The sequence below is a fragment of the Callospermophilus lateralis genome, chromosome 10, assembly GCF_048772815.1.
Source record: "Callospermophilus lateralis isolate mCalLat2 chromosome 10, mCalLat2.hap1, whole genome shotgun sequence".
NCBI classification, from domain to species: Eukaryota; Metazoa; Chordata; class Mammalia; order Rodentia; family Sciuridae; genus Callospermophilus; species Callospermophilus lateralis.
The window spans coordinates 105,767,783-105,787,690 of NC_135314.1; the positions used below are offsets into that span (position 1 = coordinate 105,767,783).

Below are 19,908 nucleotides of genomic sequence, written 5' to 3' on the forward strand. Positions count from 1 at the left end.
GCATGCGCAGCTTCAGATTTCGGAGCCCAGTGGGTCTCAGTGTTTGGGGAAAGCCCGCTGGGGTCTGTACTGCATGGGATCAGGACATTCAGGACCTGGGCACTGCCTGAGTTCTCCTGAGTGAGGCAGGGCGTGGCTGCAGGGGAGCATGGCTGTGAGGCTGGCAGGCTGGTGCAGTTTCCTCCTTGTGAAATGGGCATTCTGCTTCCTGATGTGAATGGCCTGGAGCCATGGCAGGAAGCCCTGTGGATCAATATTTACAGTGTTGGGTGTAAAGGCAGGTGCTCAGTAAGCACTAGCTGCTGCTGTTACCAACCCAGTGCTCAGAAAGGCAGTCAACTACCCTGGAGAACTGGACTGGGTATGGTCAGACTGCTTGTGACAGGACCCATGGGGCTGTGGTGGACATGAGTCCACCCCACAGCCCACTTGTCAGAGGCACAGCCAGTGTCTGCCAGGTGTTTTGCATTCTTTGATGTTCTCAGTCTTTGCCCTCTGTAGGACAGCCACTGGAGGGATGGACACGCCTGGCACGAACATCTGCAATTCCATGTCGAGACATAGATGCCTTCTGAAATGCTCGGGGTCTTTTTGATATAAGATGGGGGGAAAAGTCACTTCTAAAACCAGGACTCAAGGTTAAGTGGGGTGGAAGTCGAGGCAAGAGGCACTTGGGGGCGCTGAGGGGAGGCCCCCTGTGGATCTGTGTGTGCTGGGTCATGTCATCAGTGCTGACCCTGGCCTGGGTGGACTCGGTTGTATTTCAGAGGTTAACATGCTTTCTCCTGCACACCCAAAGGATGCACTGGGGATCTTTTATAGCTACTATTTTCTTCTTTCTTGAAATAAGTCCATGAGCAAAATGTCAGTTACATTAACATAGTTGGGAAAACAAACCTTATGTGTCCAAACATTTAGACTTTTCTGATTTGAGAAGGCCTGTGAGTTAGTTGACTCAGTTTGCAGGGAGCCTCTTGGTTAGTTTGGAGAACATGTGCTATAGAGCTTTCTGTTCCCATAGCAAACTGAGAGAATCAACCTGGAAACAGAAAACGTGTATCTCCGCTTCTAGGTTCAGAGGATTCATCTGTGATCTGTTGGGCCAGTGCTTTGGGCTGTGCTGGCACTTCCTGGTGGAAGCACACAGTAGGGCAAGACCACTCATCTCTTGGCTGGGAGCAAAAGAGAGGGAGAAGGAAGACTTGGAGTCCCATTGTCCCCTTAAAGGCACATCCCAGGGACCTAAGACCTTGCTTCCAGTGCCTCCCCATAGCACCACAGACTCGGACTGAGCCTTCAGCACATGGACCTTTGAGGACCTCTTAACCACAGCCACGCACGCAGTCTTATCCACAGCCACTCACGCGGCCTTGGCCACAGCCACGCACACAGCCTGGTAACCGCGTCTGAGTGCTTCTTACACATCAGGTTCTGTGCACATAGGTGTCTTAAGTTTTCTGTGGCATTTGAGCTATATTTTTTTAATGTCTTACTTTCCAGATGAAGAAACCAGTGCTTAGAGGGGATGAGAAATGGTCCAAGCTCATGTGCCAGCTCATGAGTAGGAGAACAAAGTTTGAGATCCTGAGAGGTTCCAGAACAGTGTTCCTTTTTTAAGTATGAGTCTGTACTATGTGATAGTCCCTTTTAGAGGCTTTTTTTTTTTTTCATGTATGCTTCATTTGTTTTGTTAAAAAGCCAAGTCCTAAAAAGGGAGTCCACTTAGTCCTCCTGCACTGGTCGGTCTTCCTCTGGACTACATTGGCCAGTCAGAGGCAGCCACATGAAGCCCATCATGGAGATTATTTTTCTTGAGTTATTTCTTGGTAAGATATTTCAAATACGTCTTAGAAAAACTGTTTCTCAGAAACAACTGTGATTTATTCTTCAAGTATTCAATGTGAATGCCATTCCCAAATTTTTCCACTGACCTTAACCTTCTCCCTTGGAAACTGTTCCTATTTTAAAATAGAAAAAATGCAAATCTAGGGAAGAAGACCCTAGGTACTGGAAGGTGCCAAACATGTCCAGCATCAAAAATTCCATCTTGAGCAGGAAGAGTAAAGTCCAAATCAGACTTCAGACTCTTCTCTTAAGGCTGGTTTCTTTCTGTCCCCAGCTCTGTCTTGACAGCTGCTGTCATGAACAGCACGCTTAGTGTGTTTATTCCAGGCCTTATGTTTCTTAATTTAAAAAGTATTTTGTTTCCAGTAATAATGGAGCAGAACGAACAACTTCCGGAGACAGTTTTGGTAGAAGGAGGGAGCAACCTTTATATCATTTTCTACATTTTAATATTGGAATATTTATGTTTAAGAGTAATTTCTAATTTTTCAGAAGCTTCTTTGATAATTTTAACACATTAAACATTATTTAAATTAAAAAATTCAAATTCTCAAGTTGAACAACTGGTCTTTGTTTATCCCACTTACTTTGAGCCATTAGGACCTGGGTTTGAGTCCTGGCTTTGGGCTCGTTATTTGCACCGGTGCCAGTTTCCCTGTGTGTGCAGTGGCCCTGTCGATAGCACCCCTGTGTGTGGTGGCATGTGCCAACACCAGTGGTTGGCTGGGCAACTGGTTGTCAAGCCTGCGGGGCAGATTTCACCTGGCAATTTGTCTTTCCCTTCTTACCTGTTTATTTCCTTTATTTTTCATAAAATGCAAATAGTAAAGCCTGTTGTAACAATGCAGAGGAGAGTTTTGTGAATTAAGCATAGCATTTTAATTATTTTGAGAGATTTGGGCTCTCCAAGGGCTTTTGGAAGGATGTATTCTGTGATTATAATTCTCCTGCCCCGTGACTTACATGATCATGCAATTGACAGACCTCTAAAACCCCTCTATTGTCTTCATTGGTATTATTTAGACGTTGATGAATTCGTGGAGAGTGGAAGATTCATGCTTTTTGTCACAGTGACACTTAGTTGGTTTCAGTATTCAGATGGCTTGTCTTAACTGTATTTCCTTATCTATATCATTTCTTCTCAGAATTTAGAGTTGTGCTATCTGTAACTACTTACTACTCAAAAAAGAAAAGAAAGGAAAAAAACCAGGGGAAGTCCTCCTGCTTCCATGGCTTCTGTTTTCTTTTTTGGGTCTTGGCAGCTCTAAAGGCCATCAACGCTGGCTCCGAGGCTGTGAGGCGAGGAGAATCTGCCCCAGGCCCCTCCAGAGAACCCAGCCATCTCCAGTAGCTGTGGGAGACCACTGCTGTGTGCAGAGGTGATAGGAGTGAAGAGCCTTCACGTTATCATGATGAATCTTGGGAGTGGTTAACAGCCACGGGCCCATCACCCTGCTGGAGATTCCCATGGATGGTGCTGTTGGTCACCTCCTACAATGGGAATAGTGTCCCTCTGCAGTCACATCTCTCGGCTTATGTGACTGGCAGATCATTCAGCTGTTACCTCTGCCTGCATATTATCCCATGTTACTCATTGCTGCTGTGGCGTGGACCATGTTTTCTTGTCTCCAAATGTGCCACTTTGTTTGATGTTGACTAGGAGTGATTGACTTCATTTTTAAACATGTCCTTTGTAGTCTGAGCTGTTTTATTTAGTGTCTGATCTCAGATCTTCTTAGCTGCAGCTTGCAGTAATGAGTCACTGACCCCCCATTCCACCTAGATAGTTGTATAATCCAGGTATCTTAAGAAATTTATTATATTAACACAGCAAACAACTGTTCTGTGTGTCTCTAATTTCTAAATGAAGCCTGCCTTCCCGGAGGAGTTGTTGATTGGTTTCCTTCTTTATTTACTGAATAGAAGAAATGTGGTTTTCTTCCAGAGACTCTTAGGTGATTGGATAACAGAATAAACCTAATGTGATGCCTCTTCAATGGGATTTGTGCCTGCCTTGCTGGAAAGAATAACATGACACATCCCCCTGTGACGAAGACCTGTCGTCTCACATGGTTTTTTTATAGATGTAGATGGCATCTTTAATGATGGTTATTTGCTGCAGAATTAATAACTATTTCATCTTTCCACTACACTCCCGATTCATGAGGCCAGGTTTACAGGGCTGGTGTTCAGAAGATCCTAGTGAGTTTTTTTTAAATATATGTTTTTATAGTTGTAGTTGGACACATTACTTTTATTTAATTAATTAATTTATTTTTATGTGGTGCTGAGGATCGAACCCAGTGCCTTACACATTCTAGGCTAGTGCTTTGCCACTGAGTCCCTCTTAGTGAGATTTGAGCCTTGTCTTTTTTATTTTCATGATAGAATTTGATTTTCCTGATTGCTAGGTGCACGTGCGAGCATGCGTTCTTGATATGGAGATGTCTCTTTCAGCCCACAAGTTAGTTCCCTGTCCCACTGCCCTTCAATGAAGATGGGGTATTTGGACATAGGCTTGACATTCTGTAAACAGTGCCTTTCAGAAATTTGACGAGTCAACCCTTATGCCTTAATTTCTTCCCCTGAAAGATCATAGGAGCATCAGACCATCAGAAGTGGCATGCATCGTGCCCGGGGAGGTACCTGCTGCCTGTCCTGGTGCTTTCCTGGGCGTTCACGTTCGTGCCTGTGAACATCTGGCAACTGCAGCAGGCAGGGGCTTGAGTGTGACCACCTCTTGTTCTCCCTGCTGCCTGAGTGGCCCGTTGCCTTTCACCTGTGTGTGTCCCTCTGCTCTCGAGGCTCAGCCCTCTTCTAGCCCTCAGGGCTTCGTAGGTGGCTCTGAGCTCATGGGGCAGCTCTGTTTCAGGCCAGCTGTAGCACTGTTGCCCTATCCTCACAAATATTCGTTGCTTTCTCTTTTCATCCCTGACTCTGGAAGACGAGAGTGGCCAGAAGATGCCAGTGATGCCAGACCACAGTGTCAAGGCCCCCAGGTCACCTCACCTCCTGAGCCAGGGCTGGGAATGCTCCTGCTGCCGTGCTTGCCACCCACCCTGGATTAAATCAGATGGCTCCCATATTTAATGAGTGTGTCTATAATCTGCCCCCTGGCCAATTTCATTCTCTTGGTTTCACATAGGTAGCACACTGCTTCTCCTTTCTGACTAAGCAGGCTTTATTGAACTGCTCTGTGCCAGGCACTGCTCTGGATGCTGACATTAAAGCCATGGAAAGACAGATGTCTGTCCTGCCTGAGCATCTAGTCCTGCAAGTGTCAGGCAGAATAACACCCTTGGTGGGTCACTCCTCCGCCCTCACGTCTGTGTCGATAGATTAGAGGTCTGGCCTGTCCCTGGAGAGGTCGAAGCCAGGGCTGGGCCAGAGGGTGGCAGTGGCCACATGCATTGGCGGGGCTGGGCTGCCGCTCACCCAGGTCTGTATGAGCCACTGGGAGGGTTTCAGTGTAACCGGGATCCTGTCTGTGCTTCATGTGACCCTGACTGAAGAAAGCTCTGAGTGTGGCAGGAAGTATGGGCTTAGTAGCCGGGACTCCTGGCCTTCTTCTTTATCTCCCGGTGCTCTTGCCCACCTTATATAACCTAGTCTCAGTTATCTGTAAAATGGAAGTAGCAACAGCAGCTTCCAAGTTTGTTGCTAAGATTAAAGAGTATGTATGTAAAACACCCAGAACCTGCTCGGTAAGTAGTTTCTTTTTCTTCAGATGTTTCATTTTTTATATATACCAGTTTTCCCACATTTACAATCCACATGTACTCATACAATGGCTGAAATGATTGACCTTCACACACACTTTACATGCATGGTTCGTACTTCTAGTACACATCTGTTTCAATACATTTCTATAATTGCTACCGCCACTCCCTGTGGTTGGAAATTTAAAATTGTGGCTATTGTCATGATTGCAGGTTTTTAATTTCTGCCAGGGTAGTCTCCGTAGTTGGGTGTTCTTTTCTTACCTCTGTGTGCTGCAGTCCCATGTGTGCCCTCCACCCCATTTCCAGGCCCCCAGCGTGCTTGTGTGCGCATGCACGCAGGGGATGCAGCCATCACTCTCAGGTATTTTTACTCACTGTGAGGTACCAGCATGGAGCGCTGCTGTGACTGCCCTCAAGACCCCACCCTCCTTTGCATCTCTGGGGTGGTGAAGTCCTTTGGTTACTAGTCTCTGCTGTGCCTCAGCAGGTGTCAGGACCTCCCCAGAGTCTCTGCAGTTGGTGGATGCAGATGAAGGCCCCTGGCCAAGCTGTGGAAGGTGCTGATTACCTGGAGGTACATGTGAGCTGTGTGTGCTGAGGGTGGTGTCGGGAGAGCCCAGAGAAGCTCAGGGTATAGCCCAGAGGAAGGGTACCATCGCCTTCCCTGGTCCTCTCGATGGACAAGTGGGACTCCACCTGTGGTTAATGTCCCAAGGGCCATGTTGTGGCAGGAGTGCCGTCCCTGAGCCGAGTGTTCTCTACAAGTTAGCCTAATGTCACCTGAAAATCTGCTGTTAGCGACATTAGCACTTTTGACAATTAAATCCACACAAAGTTAATTTATATTTTAAATTTTCATTAGAAGTGACTGTAAAAGTTTACATTAAAGATTGGTAATGTTAAATTTTCAAAATTTTTGTTGTGTCTGCTTTGAACATTTATAAATTCCTTAATTTTGGTTTAGTTATGACTGAATGAGCTATAAATATTGCAGAAAACCCATTTTGAATCAACAGATAAATGGGCGATTTTCTTTGGTGAGGGTGCCTCTGTGTTCCCTTAGCATCAAGAAGACTGAGCTCAGCATGTTATAACTAGTGCATCCCTGATGGAGAGATTTTTCTCCCTTCTGTTCAGAGTGGCCTGGAGTCTTCACTGCCAATCAGAGACCCACATCCAGAGGGTCACTCTTGCAAGGCACTGTGATGGGCACGTCTGTAGGTGCCTTTGCCATCTTGGAACACATTCCTTCAGAGGTCCCGGGGTTAGACCTTGGTTAGACCTAGGCCACAGGGTGAGGTGTTCCTCTGCCTATCCTCTGCCGCCACGTTCTCTTGTTCACCTGTACTTAAAGTTTAACTGATTCTTCAAGGCTTTTCTAGAAAGCCGCCTTGTAAAGGAATAATTGAGGAATTCCCTTCAGTCTCACTCCCTAGTCCTGTTGAATGCTGTTGTCTTCCTGAGATGATTTTCCTGTCCTTCTGTGCATCCAAATACCTGCATCCTCATGCATTTGTTCCTCTTGATGGCCACCTCTTCGAAGGCAAGGGATATTCCTGGTTTCTGTCTTGAGCTAGTACGGTATCTCAAGTTCCTGTCTTGATGTTATTATGTGTTATGATACACTGGTTGAATTTCACCTCATAAAGTTACTAATGGTTCTAAAGAAAAGGAACTTTATATTTTAAAGAGTTGTTTTTTGGGTGAGAATTAATTTTAGCTTTGTAATTGAAATGATGATATCCTTTGATCTTTGACCATTATTTGAATTTCTAAGATAGTACCTACCTGGCAAATGAAAGTTGTCTAATGTTTATTTAGTCATTTTGGCTGGGGCTGTACCTCAGTGATAAAACCCTTGCCTGGCATGGACAAGGCACATCCACAGTGCCACACACACAGAAAAATGATAAAAAACATTTCAAAAAATTTGTGGGGCTGGGGATTGAGCACAGGGCCTTGCTTGTCTAATAGTTTTGTTCATTTTGTTTTGGTCCTGGGATTGATCCCAGGGGCGCTTTACCACTGTGCTAAACCCCAGCTCCTTTGTATTTTTTATTTTGGGATAGGGTCTCACTATGTTGTTGAGGCTGGTCTTAAACTTGCAATCCTCCTGCCTCAGCCTCCTGAGTTGTTGGGGTTACAGGCATGCGCTACTGCACCTGGTTTATTTAATAATGTTTGAAAAGTTGGTGCCGAGCAGTGTAGAATGTGAGGCGTCTGCGTGGGGTGATGAATGTCGGTCCCCATGCTAAGCTCCTCATGGAATTAGGAAAGGACCAGGCTGGACACAAATTCCATCTCAACCTTTTATTCAGGAACAGGATCACACCTCTAATGGACCCACTTTCCTGGTTGAAAATGAGTCTCTGGCCAGCAGAGGAGTTTGGGCTATATAGGTCATACTGAGAGGTGGTTTAGGGAGCGTGTCAGTTTGGGCACTCAGGAATTTGGGTGTAGGGTTGGGGGGTCTGTGGCCAGCATGTGGAGAGGATTAGGTTGGATGAAGTACCTTCTCCCCACCTGTGGCCAGACTCTGGAAAGGATTCACCTTGGAGGACAGGAAAGCTGTCATATTGATATTCATAGAGGAGAGGACTTGATATTCATAGAGGAGAGGACTGCGCAGTCTTGGGATCTGGCCAATACTGGAAAATACTTATGGGTTCAAAATGAATTTTGAAATGTTTAGATTTTTATAGGCACAGTTGCTGTGAAGACAAAATTTCTGTGCTAGGATTTTATATTTTACAAAGCTGAGTTTTTCCAACAGTGTTTCTCAGTGGTTCCGTCACTGATTTTCTTAATTCTCCTAATTCTTGGTAGTCAGTGATTGTGATGGCTGCTGTGGCTGGTCGTCTGCAGGCCCATCTGCCCGTCCAGTTCTCAGACGTCAGTGTGCCGGGACAGGGGGATGCTGGTACCCTCCAGGACATGGCAGGCATGGGGACTCAATTCCTTCCTCCTCACACAGTTCGTGTTCTTGTTGCTTGGGGTGGTCATCTTTTAGGTTTTTCCTTCTAGAACAAGAACTTCAGGGATATAAGGGCCAGGTTTAGAGTATTTTCTCAGGGCCTGGGATCCTGGTGCTCACCTCACTGGGCTTGTTTTCCAGCACACCACCCCCTGCCCCTGGCCACGTCTGGCATGTTTAGGGGGCAGGCAGGGACTGTTCCTGTGCTGAGTGCCTGAAATCGCTGTCCTTTTCATGTCTACCGGGTTTTTAGGATTATTCCAGCTGTTGTCCAGTGCAGAAGCCCATCAGCAGAATTCTTGTGCACGTTTTGTGAACTAATTCCCTGTAGAGGGTGTAGAGGGTGGTGGAGACCCAGAGGCAGGCAAAGTCGGGTTGATTTGTGTTACAACAGTCAACAACTACCTGTCTTTCTATTCCAACTTTCCACCTGTTTCTCCATTAGGTTTTTAATTTGCACCTGTTTATTTTTTTATTCATTAGAAAAAAATATTTGAGATTTTTGTGCAATTTTACTTTCAAAAGTTCCTTAAGAAACAACAATGACAACAACTGTTTTTTCAGAGTCTTTTAAATTCTAGTCCATCTGTTTTAAAAGCCATCTGGAGTTTTGTTAAAAAAAATGTAGACATATTTTATATTTTGAATTAGCATACAAGTATATTGAACCACGGATGTTGAAAATATACATAATACATATTGTATATATTTACATGCACACATATATGTTTGATTTCTTTGGTATAGAAGCAATATTTGCTCATTCAAAACCTGGGGAATATACAAGAGTATAAATAAAACAAAGCCACACATTCACACATTGTAGATATTTTTCTCAAGCATTTTTAAGAATGAGGAGGTGAAATTCAGTCTTTAAAAATTGGAAGATTAGGGGCTGGGGTTGTGGCTTCGTGGTAGAGCACTTGCCTAGCATGGGTGAGGCCCTGGGTTCAATGCTCAGCACCACATTAAAAATAAGTAAATAAAATAAAGATATTGTGTCAAATTACAACTAAAAAAACTTTAAAAAATTGGAAGGTTGTGTAATTTCAGCTCATATTTAGCACTTTTGTATAAATCACTGTCGTAATCACTTGTAGCAATTCTCAAAAATAATTTTGCTAATTTAATGTAGCTTCATGGCCTTGCAGATTCAATGGAATAGGGGCCTGAAAAGGTGAAAGGGCACTGCAGTTATTGTAATTCAGGTAGATAGGCTTTTTTTTTTTTTTTTTAAATGAGATGAGTTGAAGTTTCTTTGAATGACAACACCTAAAGGGTGACATTTTCTAACTTAGGAGAGAAAAAACAAATGTCTCCAGGTTTTACTTGCATGTCCAGAAATACCATCCGTAGATCTGAGCGAGTTGACTGGACATGCGTGACTGCTGCAGGAGTTGCCGTGCTCTGTGGTACCTTGTTACACACCAGGAGCTGCTGTGGGATTATGCCCTAGAGTAACCCAGAATTTGCCCCAGTTAGAATGCGCTTGTTCATCACAGCACCATAGCTCTCACTGGGCATTCCTGACGCAGCCTGGGCGGGGGACTCACTCCTGGCATTTCCATCGGAAGCCTGGAAGCCTGGTTCATTGGTGGCCCATGCGAGGACGGGTGTGCAGGTGTGAAGGAGGGCAGTGAGGAGCCAGTCCTGCCTTCCTGCCACTTGCTGTCCTTGAGGGAGTGCACCAGAAAATTAGACTTAGGTGAAGAGAAACTTCAGCAGTCACATATGCCACAAAGCATGTGACATGGGGTGGCATTCTGTGTGCATGGTCAGCAGGAACCCCAGAGCTGAGGGCAGTGAGGAAGATAGCACTGTTACACTCTGGGAAGAGCAGCCGACATGGCCCAGAGGAGGCCTGGCATGGCATGGGGACCTTGGCGAAACTGGGGTGCAGCTTTTAAGGGAGAGGACACCAGCTTCCTGGCCTGAAGGTGGTGCCATTTGTCTAAGAGAAGGCACATGGGGGAGAGGGACTCCAGAGCTAGGACGAGCTGAGTGTGGGGTCCGTAGGTGACAGAGTTTGTGGGACAGCAGGTGGAGCTGTGCTGGGACCTTCCTCGGCGAGGGGTGTTGCAGTAACCCAGAGGTGAGTCCTGGGCCACAGACGTGGATTCAGCCTGGGCTTCTCATCCCCACTTTCTGTGGCTGAGACAATGAGCAGAGGTCACCTGTGTAAATGGACAGAAGGTGGCTTCCCCTCTACAGTCCTCTGAGTGGAGCTTTGCTCGTCCCTCGAGGCCCCAGGGAGTGTTAGAGTTCACTGGGTTTAGGTAGGTCTTGGCTTTGCTTTTCTTTACATTTATTTCTGTTTATCTTAGATTTTTCGTCCAAGGCCCCTTTACATTTTTCTTTCTTTGACATACAATAGTATCTTTTCTTCTACGTCATGGAAGCATAAAATGAAAAGCCACAGTCCCTGCATGTGGATAAACCTGTGTCCTCAGTATGACTGTCCACGGGTGCACTTCACAGCACACCCTGTGCAAAACCTTCCCCTGGCTGAATCTCCCACTGATCGCCCAGCTCAGCTCTGTGTGGGCTCTTGGTTCCGATGTCCGAGGAGTGTGACTTCCAGGGTGAAGAACTGAGCCTTCCTGTCCCCTGCGGTACCTGAGGATCTCCTTAACATCTGGGTGCCCAGGTCGACGGGTCTTCCTCTGGCTGCCGGGCATCATTTGCATGCCATGGGCACAGAGTGCTTAGCTTGCTGATCTTCACAGTGGTGCACGCGATGAGTGAATGTGTATTTGCATTTCCTGAAGAGATAGCAGGGCCGCATGGCTGCTGCTCAGCTCCCCCAGGCGTGTGGTCATGGGGTGTTCTCTTAACTCGTGCAGTTCATTCAACAATGTGAAGCCGTTGGTCCTCCTCCCAGCCCCAGCGATGCCACGGATCATGTGCAGAGCAGCTCTCTCCCCCTGGCAATGAGTGTTCAATCTCATGTGGGGCCTTCAGTGGGAAAACAGTTAACAAACTGTAGGCCTGCCGGGCTGGCCGGAGGAGGTGCTGGGCTCTGCAGCAAGTACAGTCCTGTGTTATGTTGTAACAGTTTTTATCTGATTTTGAAGATGGGGGTAGTTAAAAAATGTGAGCATGATGCAATTGCTGCTTACTAAAAACAAATAGCAGGATTTAGGATAACTCTTGACTTTTATATTTCTGTGGCAGAAGACCTTTACAGTTTGCTTTTTTTTTTTTTTTTTTTTTTTTTTTTAAGTATTGTCCAGAAAAGCTTTGTATTTAATTGAATTATTTCCCTTGTGTTAAATTAAGAGGCCCAGAGCTCCCTTGGAGGTGTCAGCCCCTGGTAACTTATTTCTTTGTTCTGAGTCTACATGTTAAAATGATCAAATTTAGGATAGGATGAAAAAGAGTCTTGGGATTAACTTATTTCATGTTCTGAATTGTTCGATAGTGTTGAAAGCTGGTCAGGGATTCTTGGATTACCTCTCAGAATCCACACACCTACAGGGCCAGGATTGGGCTGAGGGGTGTGTGTGTGTGTATACACTCTTCTAGAGAGTGTGCTCATAACTATGTTGCCATCTTACTTGAGTTGTGGATTCTATAATGTTGCACCCTCTCATGTGGTGGGGGTTGTTGACATTGTGATTGTCTGTCTGTCCAGTGTAAGGGTCACTCCTGGGGATGCTGACACCTTGTAGCCAGTGTCCCATTGCTTGGTGTGGGGACATGGAAAGGAGAGGACCGGTTGCATGGAAGCACTGTCTCTCTGCTGTCACCACCCTCACCTCCACCCCAGTGAGAATTCATGTCACTTGGGCCTTAAGTCCCCTTGTCCTCTATCCCTGTGGTCCATTCCTAGGCTGGCAGTGGTTTTGGGTGCCGTGCTGAGCCCTGGGTGGACCCAGGCTGTGGTGTGGACCAGGTCTGCTTTAGCTGCCGGTTCTCTTGGTGTGCCACTGTCCAGGTGGCTGTTTCTGGTGCAGTGGGTCTTTGTCAGCCTTCCAGTCCCCCTCTGGTTTGTCCTTCTGATTCCTCATTGTGCCGGCCATTCAGTCACCCAGCCTGGTAAAGTTCTGAGGGCCATGAGCCGGCGACAGAGGTCCTAGGTGTTGACTGGACCCTGGGCGGCCTGACTTGGTAGCGGCTGCTCATGGGGCCAGCAGTCATTTCTCTTTCTGTCTGGATGTGAGATTGAGTTCTAGCATGTGACCCCGTGCACACCAAGGCAGCTGCGAGGTTGCCTGTTCTGGAATTGTCACCCATCCAGTATAGGCAGTTTCTTAGGTCACAGGAAGGAGATCACTTACTAAGTTTTTATGCTTTGATTAAAAATGATTCGGAGGCATTTTCTGAAACTCCTGCAGTAAATTATGGGAAGAAGGCCTCGAGCTTGTTGGCCTCCGTTGCCTGCCTCCTGATGGTCAGTGGGGCAAACCTTTCATTTGATGTGGCGGTGCCTGTGTCTCTCTGACCTTAGGTCGCCCCCAATGATGAAGCCGTGGTGACGCTGCTGTGTGAATGGGCCGTGAGCTGCAAACGGTCAGGCAAGCACAGGGCCATGGCTGTGGCCAAACTCCTGGAGAAGAGGCAAGCGGAGATCGAGGCCGAGGTGGGTCCTTCTCCTTCCTACCTGTTGATGCTGGGGGCGGCGTATCACGTGGAGGGGGATGCTTTTTCTCTTTCATGTTCTCTCATTTTCTTTTCTTCTGAGGAAAAAAGGGAGGATGTTCAGATGCACCTAAGGAGGAGTCCGTAGCAGGCGCTCTGTAGGTTGTACGGCCAGGGATGGGTATTTGCGACTAATTCAAAAACTTCACCACAGATTTAGAAGAATGGAGTCTCTCCCTCTAAGGCTGAGATATTTGCAGCGCGTGCACACACACACACACACGCACACACAAAAGTGAGCTTGAAGCACACCGACTTCTAGGACATTTAGACCTACATTATATTTTAGTGGATTTGGAAATCCTTTCTCGAAGCAGTTATGATTATGAGGTCAGAGAGATCAATTTACATTGGTTTTGTTTGTTTTTTGTTATTTTTTTTTGTATCAGGGATTGAACTCACTGAGCCACATCCCCAGCCCTATTTTGTATTTTATTTAGTGGCAGGGTCTCACTGAGTTGCTAAGCACCTCGCCATTACTGAGGCTGGTTTTGAACTCGGAATCCTCCTGACTCAGCCTCCAGAGCTGCTATTTAACACATGTTGTGCCATTAAAGCTGTGGTGTAGATGACAAAGGACAATCAAAGCCAACTCCACCAGCAAGCGACAGCCTCTGTTGAAGGAAAGCTTTCTTGTGACTCATCTTTCCTATATGTGCACCTGAGCCAGTGCCACAGGGAGCGTGTGTGTGATCTGGAGAGGCCCAGTGTCCCTCACCTGGATGGCTTGCTGGCCCCTCTTGCCTCACCCCTGCTTCCTCTCTTGTTTTCTGCTGCCCTCCACAGCAGCCAGGGGCATGAGCCCCATATCCAGATGCCTCTCATGCCCTGGCCCTGCCCCCCGGCAATATCTAGATGCATGTCGTGGCTCTAGCTTCATTCTCCCCACCCGTCCAGCTCACTAGCACTAACATGTGAAATGGGAAGAAGAGCATCTCTGCTTCCCCTGAGAAAGCCATTCATTCATCGAGAGCTGATCTCATTGCTGGAGGTGGGGCTCGGTGGGGTCATGCGAGGCCAGCAGACCCTGTTCCCCATGGGCCGGCCCAGCAGAGCCTGTAGTTGCCTTTTCTCTACATGTTGAACTGCATGAGTCAACATCAGGAAGCAAAGCCAAGTTTCCCAAATACTTCATGGCTCCTTCTCGATGGCTTTCTTTTGACACGGTCTTTCTCCTCCTAGTGTTCTGTAATGCACATGCTTACGGAGACACATCACTTTGAAGAGATTCACAAGCAGACTGCTTGGCACTTTTAACAGACCTAAGTGTATCTACATCTAAAAGTGTTCTTCCCAACAGTGTTTAGGAATAATCAATTTCTCATGAACATTATGATCTTTACAACATGACTTTTGCAAAAGGGATAGACAGCGTGACTTTTACAAAAAGGATAGTGTGGGGAAATGATAATCTAATTAATATTTAATTATCTTAATATTAATGAATGATGAAATGGGAAGAATCAGGGATATCAAAAAGAATAGAAAATGAGATTTTGATTTCTTCTATTTTTTTTTTTTGATTACCTTTTAAATTCATTAAGATTGTGAAAGCTAAGGGCTGGGGTTATGGCTCAGTGGTAGAGCACTTGCCTAGCATGTGTGTGGATTCAAGTCTCAGCATCATAAATAAATAAATAAAATAAAGGTCCATTGACAACTAAAAAAAAACAAGAATGTGAAAGCTAGATACCTTCTTGAAGTGTCAGCGTGAAGCTGGGAAGTTCCCAGAGGTCCTAGGCCACCTTAGTGGAGAAGTGTGATGAAAAAGCAGAAGAATCTTTTAGGAGCAGTGTTTCCTTTCTCATCTGATGCCTCCAAGCACAGTAAACCCTCAAGTTGGGAACACAGATGCAAAAGAACCAGACCCAGTAACATATGGCAGGAACTTCAGAGTCCACTCAAACTGAGTTATTTAACAACCAGCTCAGAATATGGTCAACCATTCTGCTTATGGCTAGGGCACGGCCTGCCATACTGACCTGGGCACTCTGTGGGCGCTCCTGCAGTGCTGTGCAGACTTGAAGACCCAGGCATGGTGTTCTGTGAGATCAGTTGACTTGTTCTGGGTAATCCTCCCCAGCTTTTAGAAATCATATTTACTTATGATGGATGATATTCAGGTAAGTGCAGAAATCTCGGTTAACTGTATGTGTTTTAAAGCTCAAACATCGGTTACAGAACAGAGTCATGATCTGCTATGACTGCACTTGCCCTGTGTAACTCCTGTGCTTGTTTATTTTTCACCTGTAGAGATGTGGCGAATCAGAAGTCCTAGATGAGAAGGAGTCCATTTCTTCTGCTTCCCTTGCTGGCTCTAGTTTGCCTGTTTTCCAGAATGTTCTGCTAAGGTTTTTGGATACACAGGCCCCCTCATTGTGTAAGTAAAAAAGGCCTTTGCTTCTCAGTAAGGTTCGACCCTCCCCACTTCTTATTCCTATCTTATCAAAAGTTCTTGGAACTGAATATCATGAATGTGTTACTAAACAGAATTTAGTATCATTTATTTAGTGGAAACTTTTAGCCAATTTTAAAATCAGTCAAGCATCAAATACTTTACATTTTTAGATTTTAATAACTTAAAAATTAAGTCACCCCACTTCCTTAAATTCAGTGTACTGTTTCTCCTTTCTATATCTTTCAGAAACAGGAGCTATTACGTTTACCTGTGTATCTTAATCAGAAATTTTTATTTTTTTAACCTGTTTTCTTAATTTTCCAACATTCCAACTCTTGCTCTTCAAAAGTGAAGAAAATTAACCATACTTTAACTAGAGCCTTGATACAAGGAAAAATTTATAAAGATGGTTGGCTGCATTCATGATACCACTGTTTCTTGGATTTTCAGTCTCAGACTATTTCTCTCTCTCTCTCTCTCTCTCTCTCTCTCTCTTTGGTGCTGGGGATCGAGTCTACAGGTGCTTGCCCACTGAGCTACATCCTAGCCCATGTTGAAAAATTTTTATATTTGAGACAGGTTCTCACTAAGTTGCTGTGGCTAGTGTACAACCTCCAATCCTACCTAGTCACCCAGTCACTGGGGCTGCAGGTGTGTGCCATCCGCCCGGCTTTGTCTTTTACTTTTATTGTTGGTGAGGAATTGAGGGTTTGTGGCATGTCCCCCCACTCCCCCCAGGACACTTTGGTAGGTAGTGCTTTTCAGGTTTAGTGTTACCATGTAGGTGCAACGTATCTGGAGATTTTTATAAGGCAGAACATAGCAGATAGGATCTTACAGCAGATAGAGATGGAACAATAGGAAAATGGCAAAACATGGAAAGCCGTGACGGGAGAGAAGGGTCGGGGAAGGGAGAAGTCGGAGGAGTGGAAGGAAAGCAGCAAGACTGCCTTTTTAGGGTTGTGTGAGGCTTGTGCTGAGGTTCTTGGGGACCAGCGGCTCCCTTTCAGTTATACAGTGATTTTCTGGGCTGTAGGAAAGCCAGCCTGGAGCCCAGCAGGTGGCTGGAAGACAGCAAGCAGAAAAGGAAGCAGAGAAGGGGAAGGACCCAGGGGACCCAGGGGGGAGGCACATCAGGCAGGAGGTTAGCAGGGAGCACCTGCGGGCAGGGAGGGCCTATGGCCCTGGTGCTTCTCCCCGCCAGCCAGCTCCCTGGTCTGTGCCCTGCTAGTTCCGGGTGGTTTTTCCTGCCCCTAGAGAGCTAGCTGGGCTCCTTCCCATAGAGGCTGTTGTCTCTGGAGTGGCAGGGGCCAGAGGAAACACTTCAAATCTAGGTCTAGGAGTGCAGCCCAGTGCTCTTGGGAGAAATCTGTTTCCTGTTGGCACCAGGGATTGAGCTTTGCATGTTTAGTTTTAAAAATTTTTTAACCTTATCCAAAGATGCAGGTTATTATATGGGTTTATAGAGTGCAGGCTTTTTTTTTTTTTTTTTTTTTTAAATGCCGTGGATTGAAGCCTGGGGGTACTTAACCACCGAGCCACATCCCAAGTCCTTTTTGTTTCTTTTATTTCTTTTATTTATTTATTTATAATTTTGAGACAGGTTCTTACTAACTTCCCTAGGGCCTTGCTAAGTTGCTGAGGCTGGCTTTGATTTTTTTTTTTTTTTTTTTTTTTTTTTTTTTTGTGGTGCTGGGGATTGAACCCAGGGCCTTGTGCATGCTAGGTAGACACTCTACCAACTGAGCTATATCCCCAGCCCCCTGAGGCTGGCTTTGAACTTGTGATCCTCCTGCCTCAGCCTCCTGAGCTGCTGGGATTACAGGTGTGTGCCACCTTGTTTGGCTTCATAGAGCGTGGTTTTAACATTGAAAGTCATAATGTGAATTAAATAGACTGGTTACAGATTTTACAAAAGAGTAAGGGCTCCAACTTTGTGTCCTTTTTATTCCATTTTTTACAGAAAAAATGGAACACAGTTCCTTTCTTTCCAGTGAATTCTGGTTCTTCTTCTGCATCTTCTTCTTCTTCTTTCCAAATGCCATGTTAATTGTGGTGTATCATGAAGTCCTTGGAAACAGGCCCACACGCCCCACAAAATGCCAAGTGCACTCCGGACATTAGGAAGCCACGGTCTCTTTCAGTAGAAGAGCTGGGTGGGCACTGGCCAGGCCTTCCTCTGTTACCTGGAGGTGGATTCCTCAGGGCCCTCTGCTGTTGCACCTAAAGGATGCCCAGCACACTGGCACTGCTTCCCAGTCAGAGCCGAGCAGTCACAACCTGCCCGTCAGCGGGGATGCCATCGCTGCATAGACCCTGCAGTGACAAGGAGGGTGGGCACGGGAGGTAGAGAGGTGCCCTTCCCCTGGCCATCTCCACTGAGCCTGGGAACGGGACCTGCTTTCCCACAGCGGACCCCAACAGCGAGTGCGAGAAAGTGGAGTTCGTGAACCTGGTGCTGCTCTTCTGCGAGTTCATCCGTCACGATGTCTTCTCCCACGACGCATACATGTGCACGCTCATATCTCGAGGGGACCTGTCCGTCACTGCCTCCACAGGGCTGCGGTCGCCCGCTGGGGAGAATGTGGATGAGCACTATCCCAAGGACCATGAGGTGAAACTGGAGGTAGGGCTGGAGGCAGGGCAGGGGCTGGAGGCAGGGCAGGGTCCAGGCTTCAGCCCTGCCGGGAGTCACCGTCAGAGGGTGTCACCTTGGTGATGGCGGGGTGATGCCTTTTGGTTGTGTTCTCCTCAAAGCTTCTCTGCCTCTTTTCTTTGCCCAGAAAGGGCATTTGGACTCTGGTTTATACTCCCAGAGTGGTCCTTGTGTACTGGAAGGCTGTTGATAAACAGATTGGGCAGCCGTACGTTTTTCACGGGATGGAAAGATGTGCTCCTAGTTTTAGGTGACCCAGCGTCTGGGTTTCTTTTAATGTTGCATCCCCAAGTGAGTTTTGGCCCAGCCGAGTTTCCATTCTAAGGAGCCTTTTCCCCCCACTCACTGCTTATGTCACCCTTTTAAGCATAAGGGGGGATTCTGTGTTAGTCATAACACATCGTATTTTCATTTCAATTAATTATTTTCAATTTTTAAAATATGGTAAAATTGTTCTTTTATGCTGTATGACTGTATAATTTTCTGCCCAAGTGCTGATATTTTGGATATTGCTCCATATACTTAAGTTTTCAAGATAAAAAATATGAAAGTGGTAGTTGGAATTAGTGGGAAATAGTAACCCTTCCTTAAAATAAAGTCTCCTGTTGGTTCTATAAGAGTTTAGTCATATACCATTATGTGTGTTTGAAATAGTGCCTATTCTTGTAATTTTAAAAACCTGGTGTGAGAATTGTAAGCTTGAGTTTATAGTTCACACTCTTAGGATGTTTTCCTAAAGGTACAGGATTCTAAAAGTTCTTGTTTCATTACAAATACTTTTATATCTTAATTGGAACCCAGAAGAAGGCATAAGGGTAAAAACTGAAGTCCTTTGACCTGTTTGCATGTTTTCTGAGCTTGTACTTTCCCTTTTCTGACCTTGGGTATCAGGGTTCTTACATCATAGGTATGAGGAAAGCTGGGCCTCTGACTGGGGATACCCAGGGGAGGAATCACGGCCACTTTGTTTTCCGTCAGGAAGTTGGTGTGCCCTTCCCTCAACATACCATGACAGAACTTTCTCATGGTGGGGAGGGGATGTGGGCGTCAAAGCTGTGCATGTTCAAAGCTTTCTTCAGGTTTTCTGGGAACAGACAACGTGGGGAGTGGGGGGGCGGCGATGCCGCAGCGCTTGCTGTTGTTCAGTGTGTTCTGTGAACCACAGCCTTTACAGCAGGACTCTCTCCCTGGCACTCATCAGGAGCAGAGCATCATGGCGCACATGGGCATTGACCCAGGAACCGCTCACATTTTTGATGAAGTAGACAAGAGTGACTTTAAAGCCGACTTTGGCTCGGAGTTTCCAGTAGGTTCAGCCTTTGCTTCTCACGACAGTCAGCCCACCCCACTCTCGCCAGCTTGTGTCCACCCTTTTGTTTCTTGCCCGTGTCGCAGAGTGACTTGTGCACTTGTGATGTGTGCTCTTCCCATTCCTCCCTGGCCCCAGCGACACTTCACATGCAGGTGTCGCCCCTCGGCTCACCATTTTGCTGTCCTCCTACCCAAGGGTGACTCCTTGGTGCATCCTGAGGTCGTCACCTCTCAGGAGTGCATGCATGTGGTTTCATTGTGTCTGTCCCTGTTGCTCTGCTGTGCATGTCTGGGCTCCTGAGCAGCGGCTGTGTGCTCGGGAGCTGTACGTTCATCCTTCTCTGTGAATCAGGATAATGAT

The 19,908-nt window shown here is 46.3% G+C and overlaps 1 protein-coding gene across 2 annotated transcripts in view; it reads left to right on the forward strand.

Annotated features, from left to right (window-relative positions):
- Med12l (mediator complex subunit 12L) overlaps nt 1–19,908 on the forward strand; it is a 269,754-nt gene that overhangs the window by 67,545 nt on the left and 182,301 nt on the right. The window contains exons 11-14 of one of the 2 annotated variants that reach the window (XM_076867434.2): nt 12,992–13,123; nt 15,436–15,562; nt 17,992–18,206; nt 19,438–19,542. In XM_076867434.2, coding sequence (XP_076723549.2) covers nt 12,992–13,123; nt 15,436–15,562; nt 17,992–18,206; nt 19,438–19,542 — 579 coding nt within the window. The remainder of the gene's footprint in view (nt 1–12,991; nt 13,124–15,435; nt 15,563–17,991; nt 18,207–19,437; nt 19,543–19,908) is intronic. The other variant, XM_076867435.2, reaches the window with a different exon arrangement.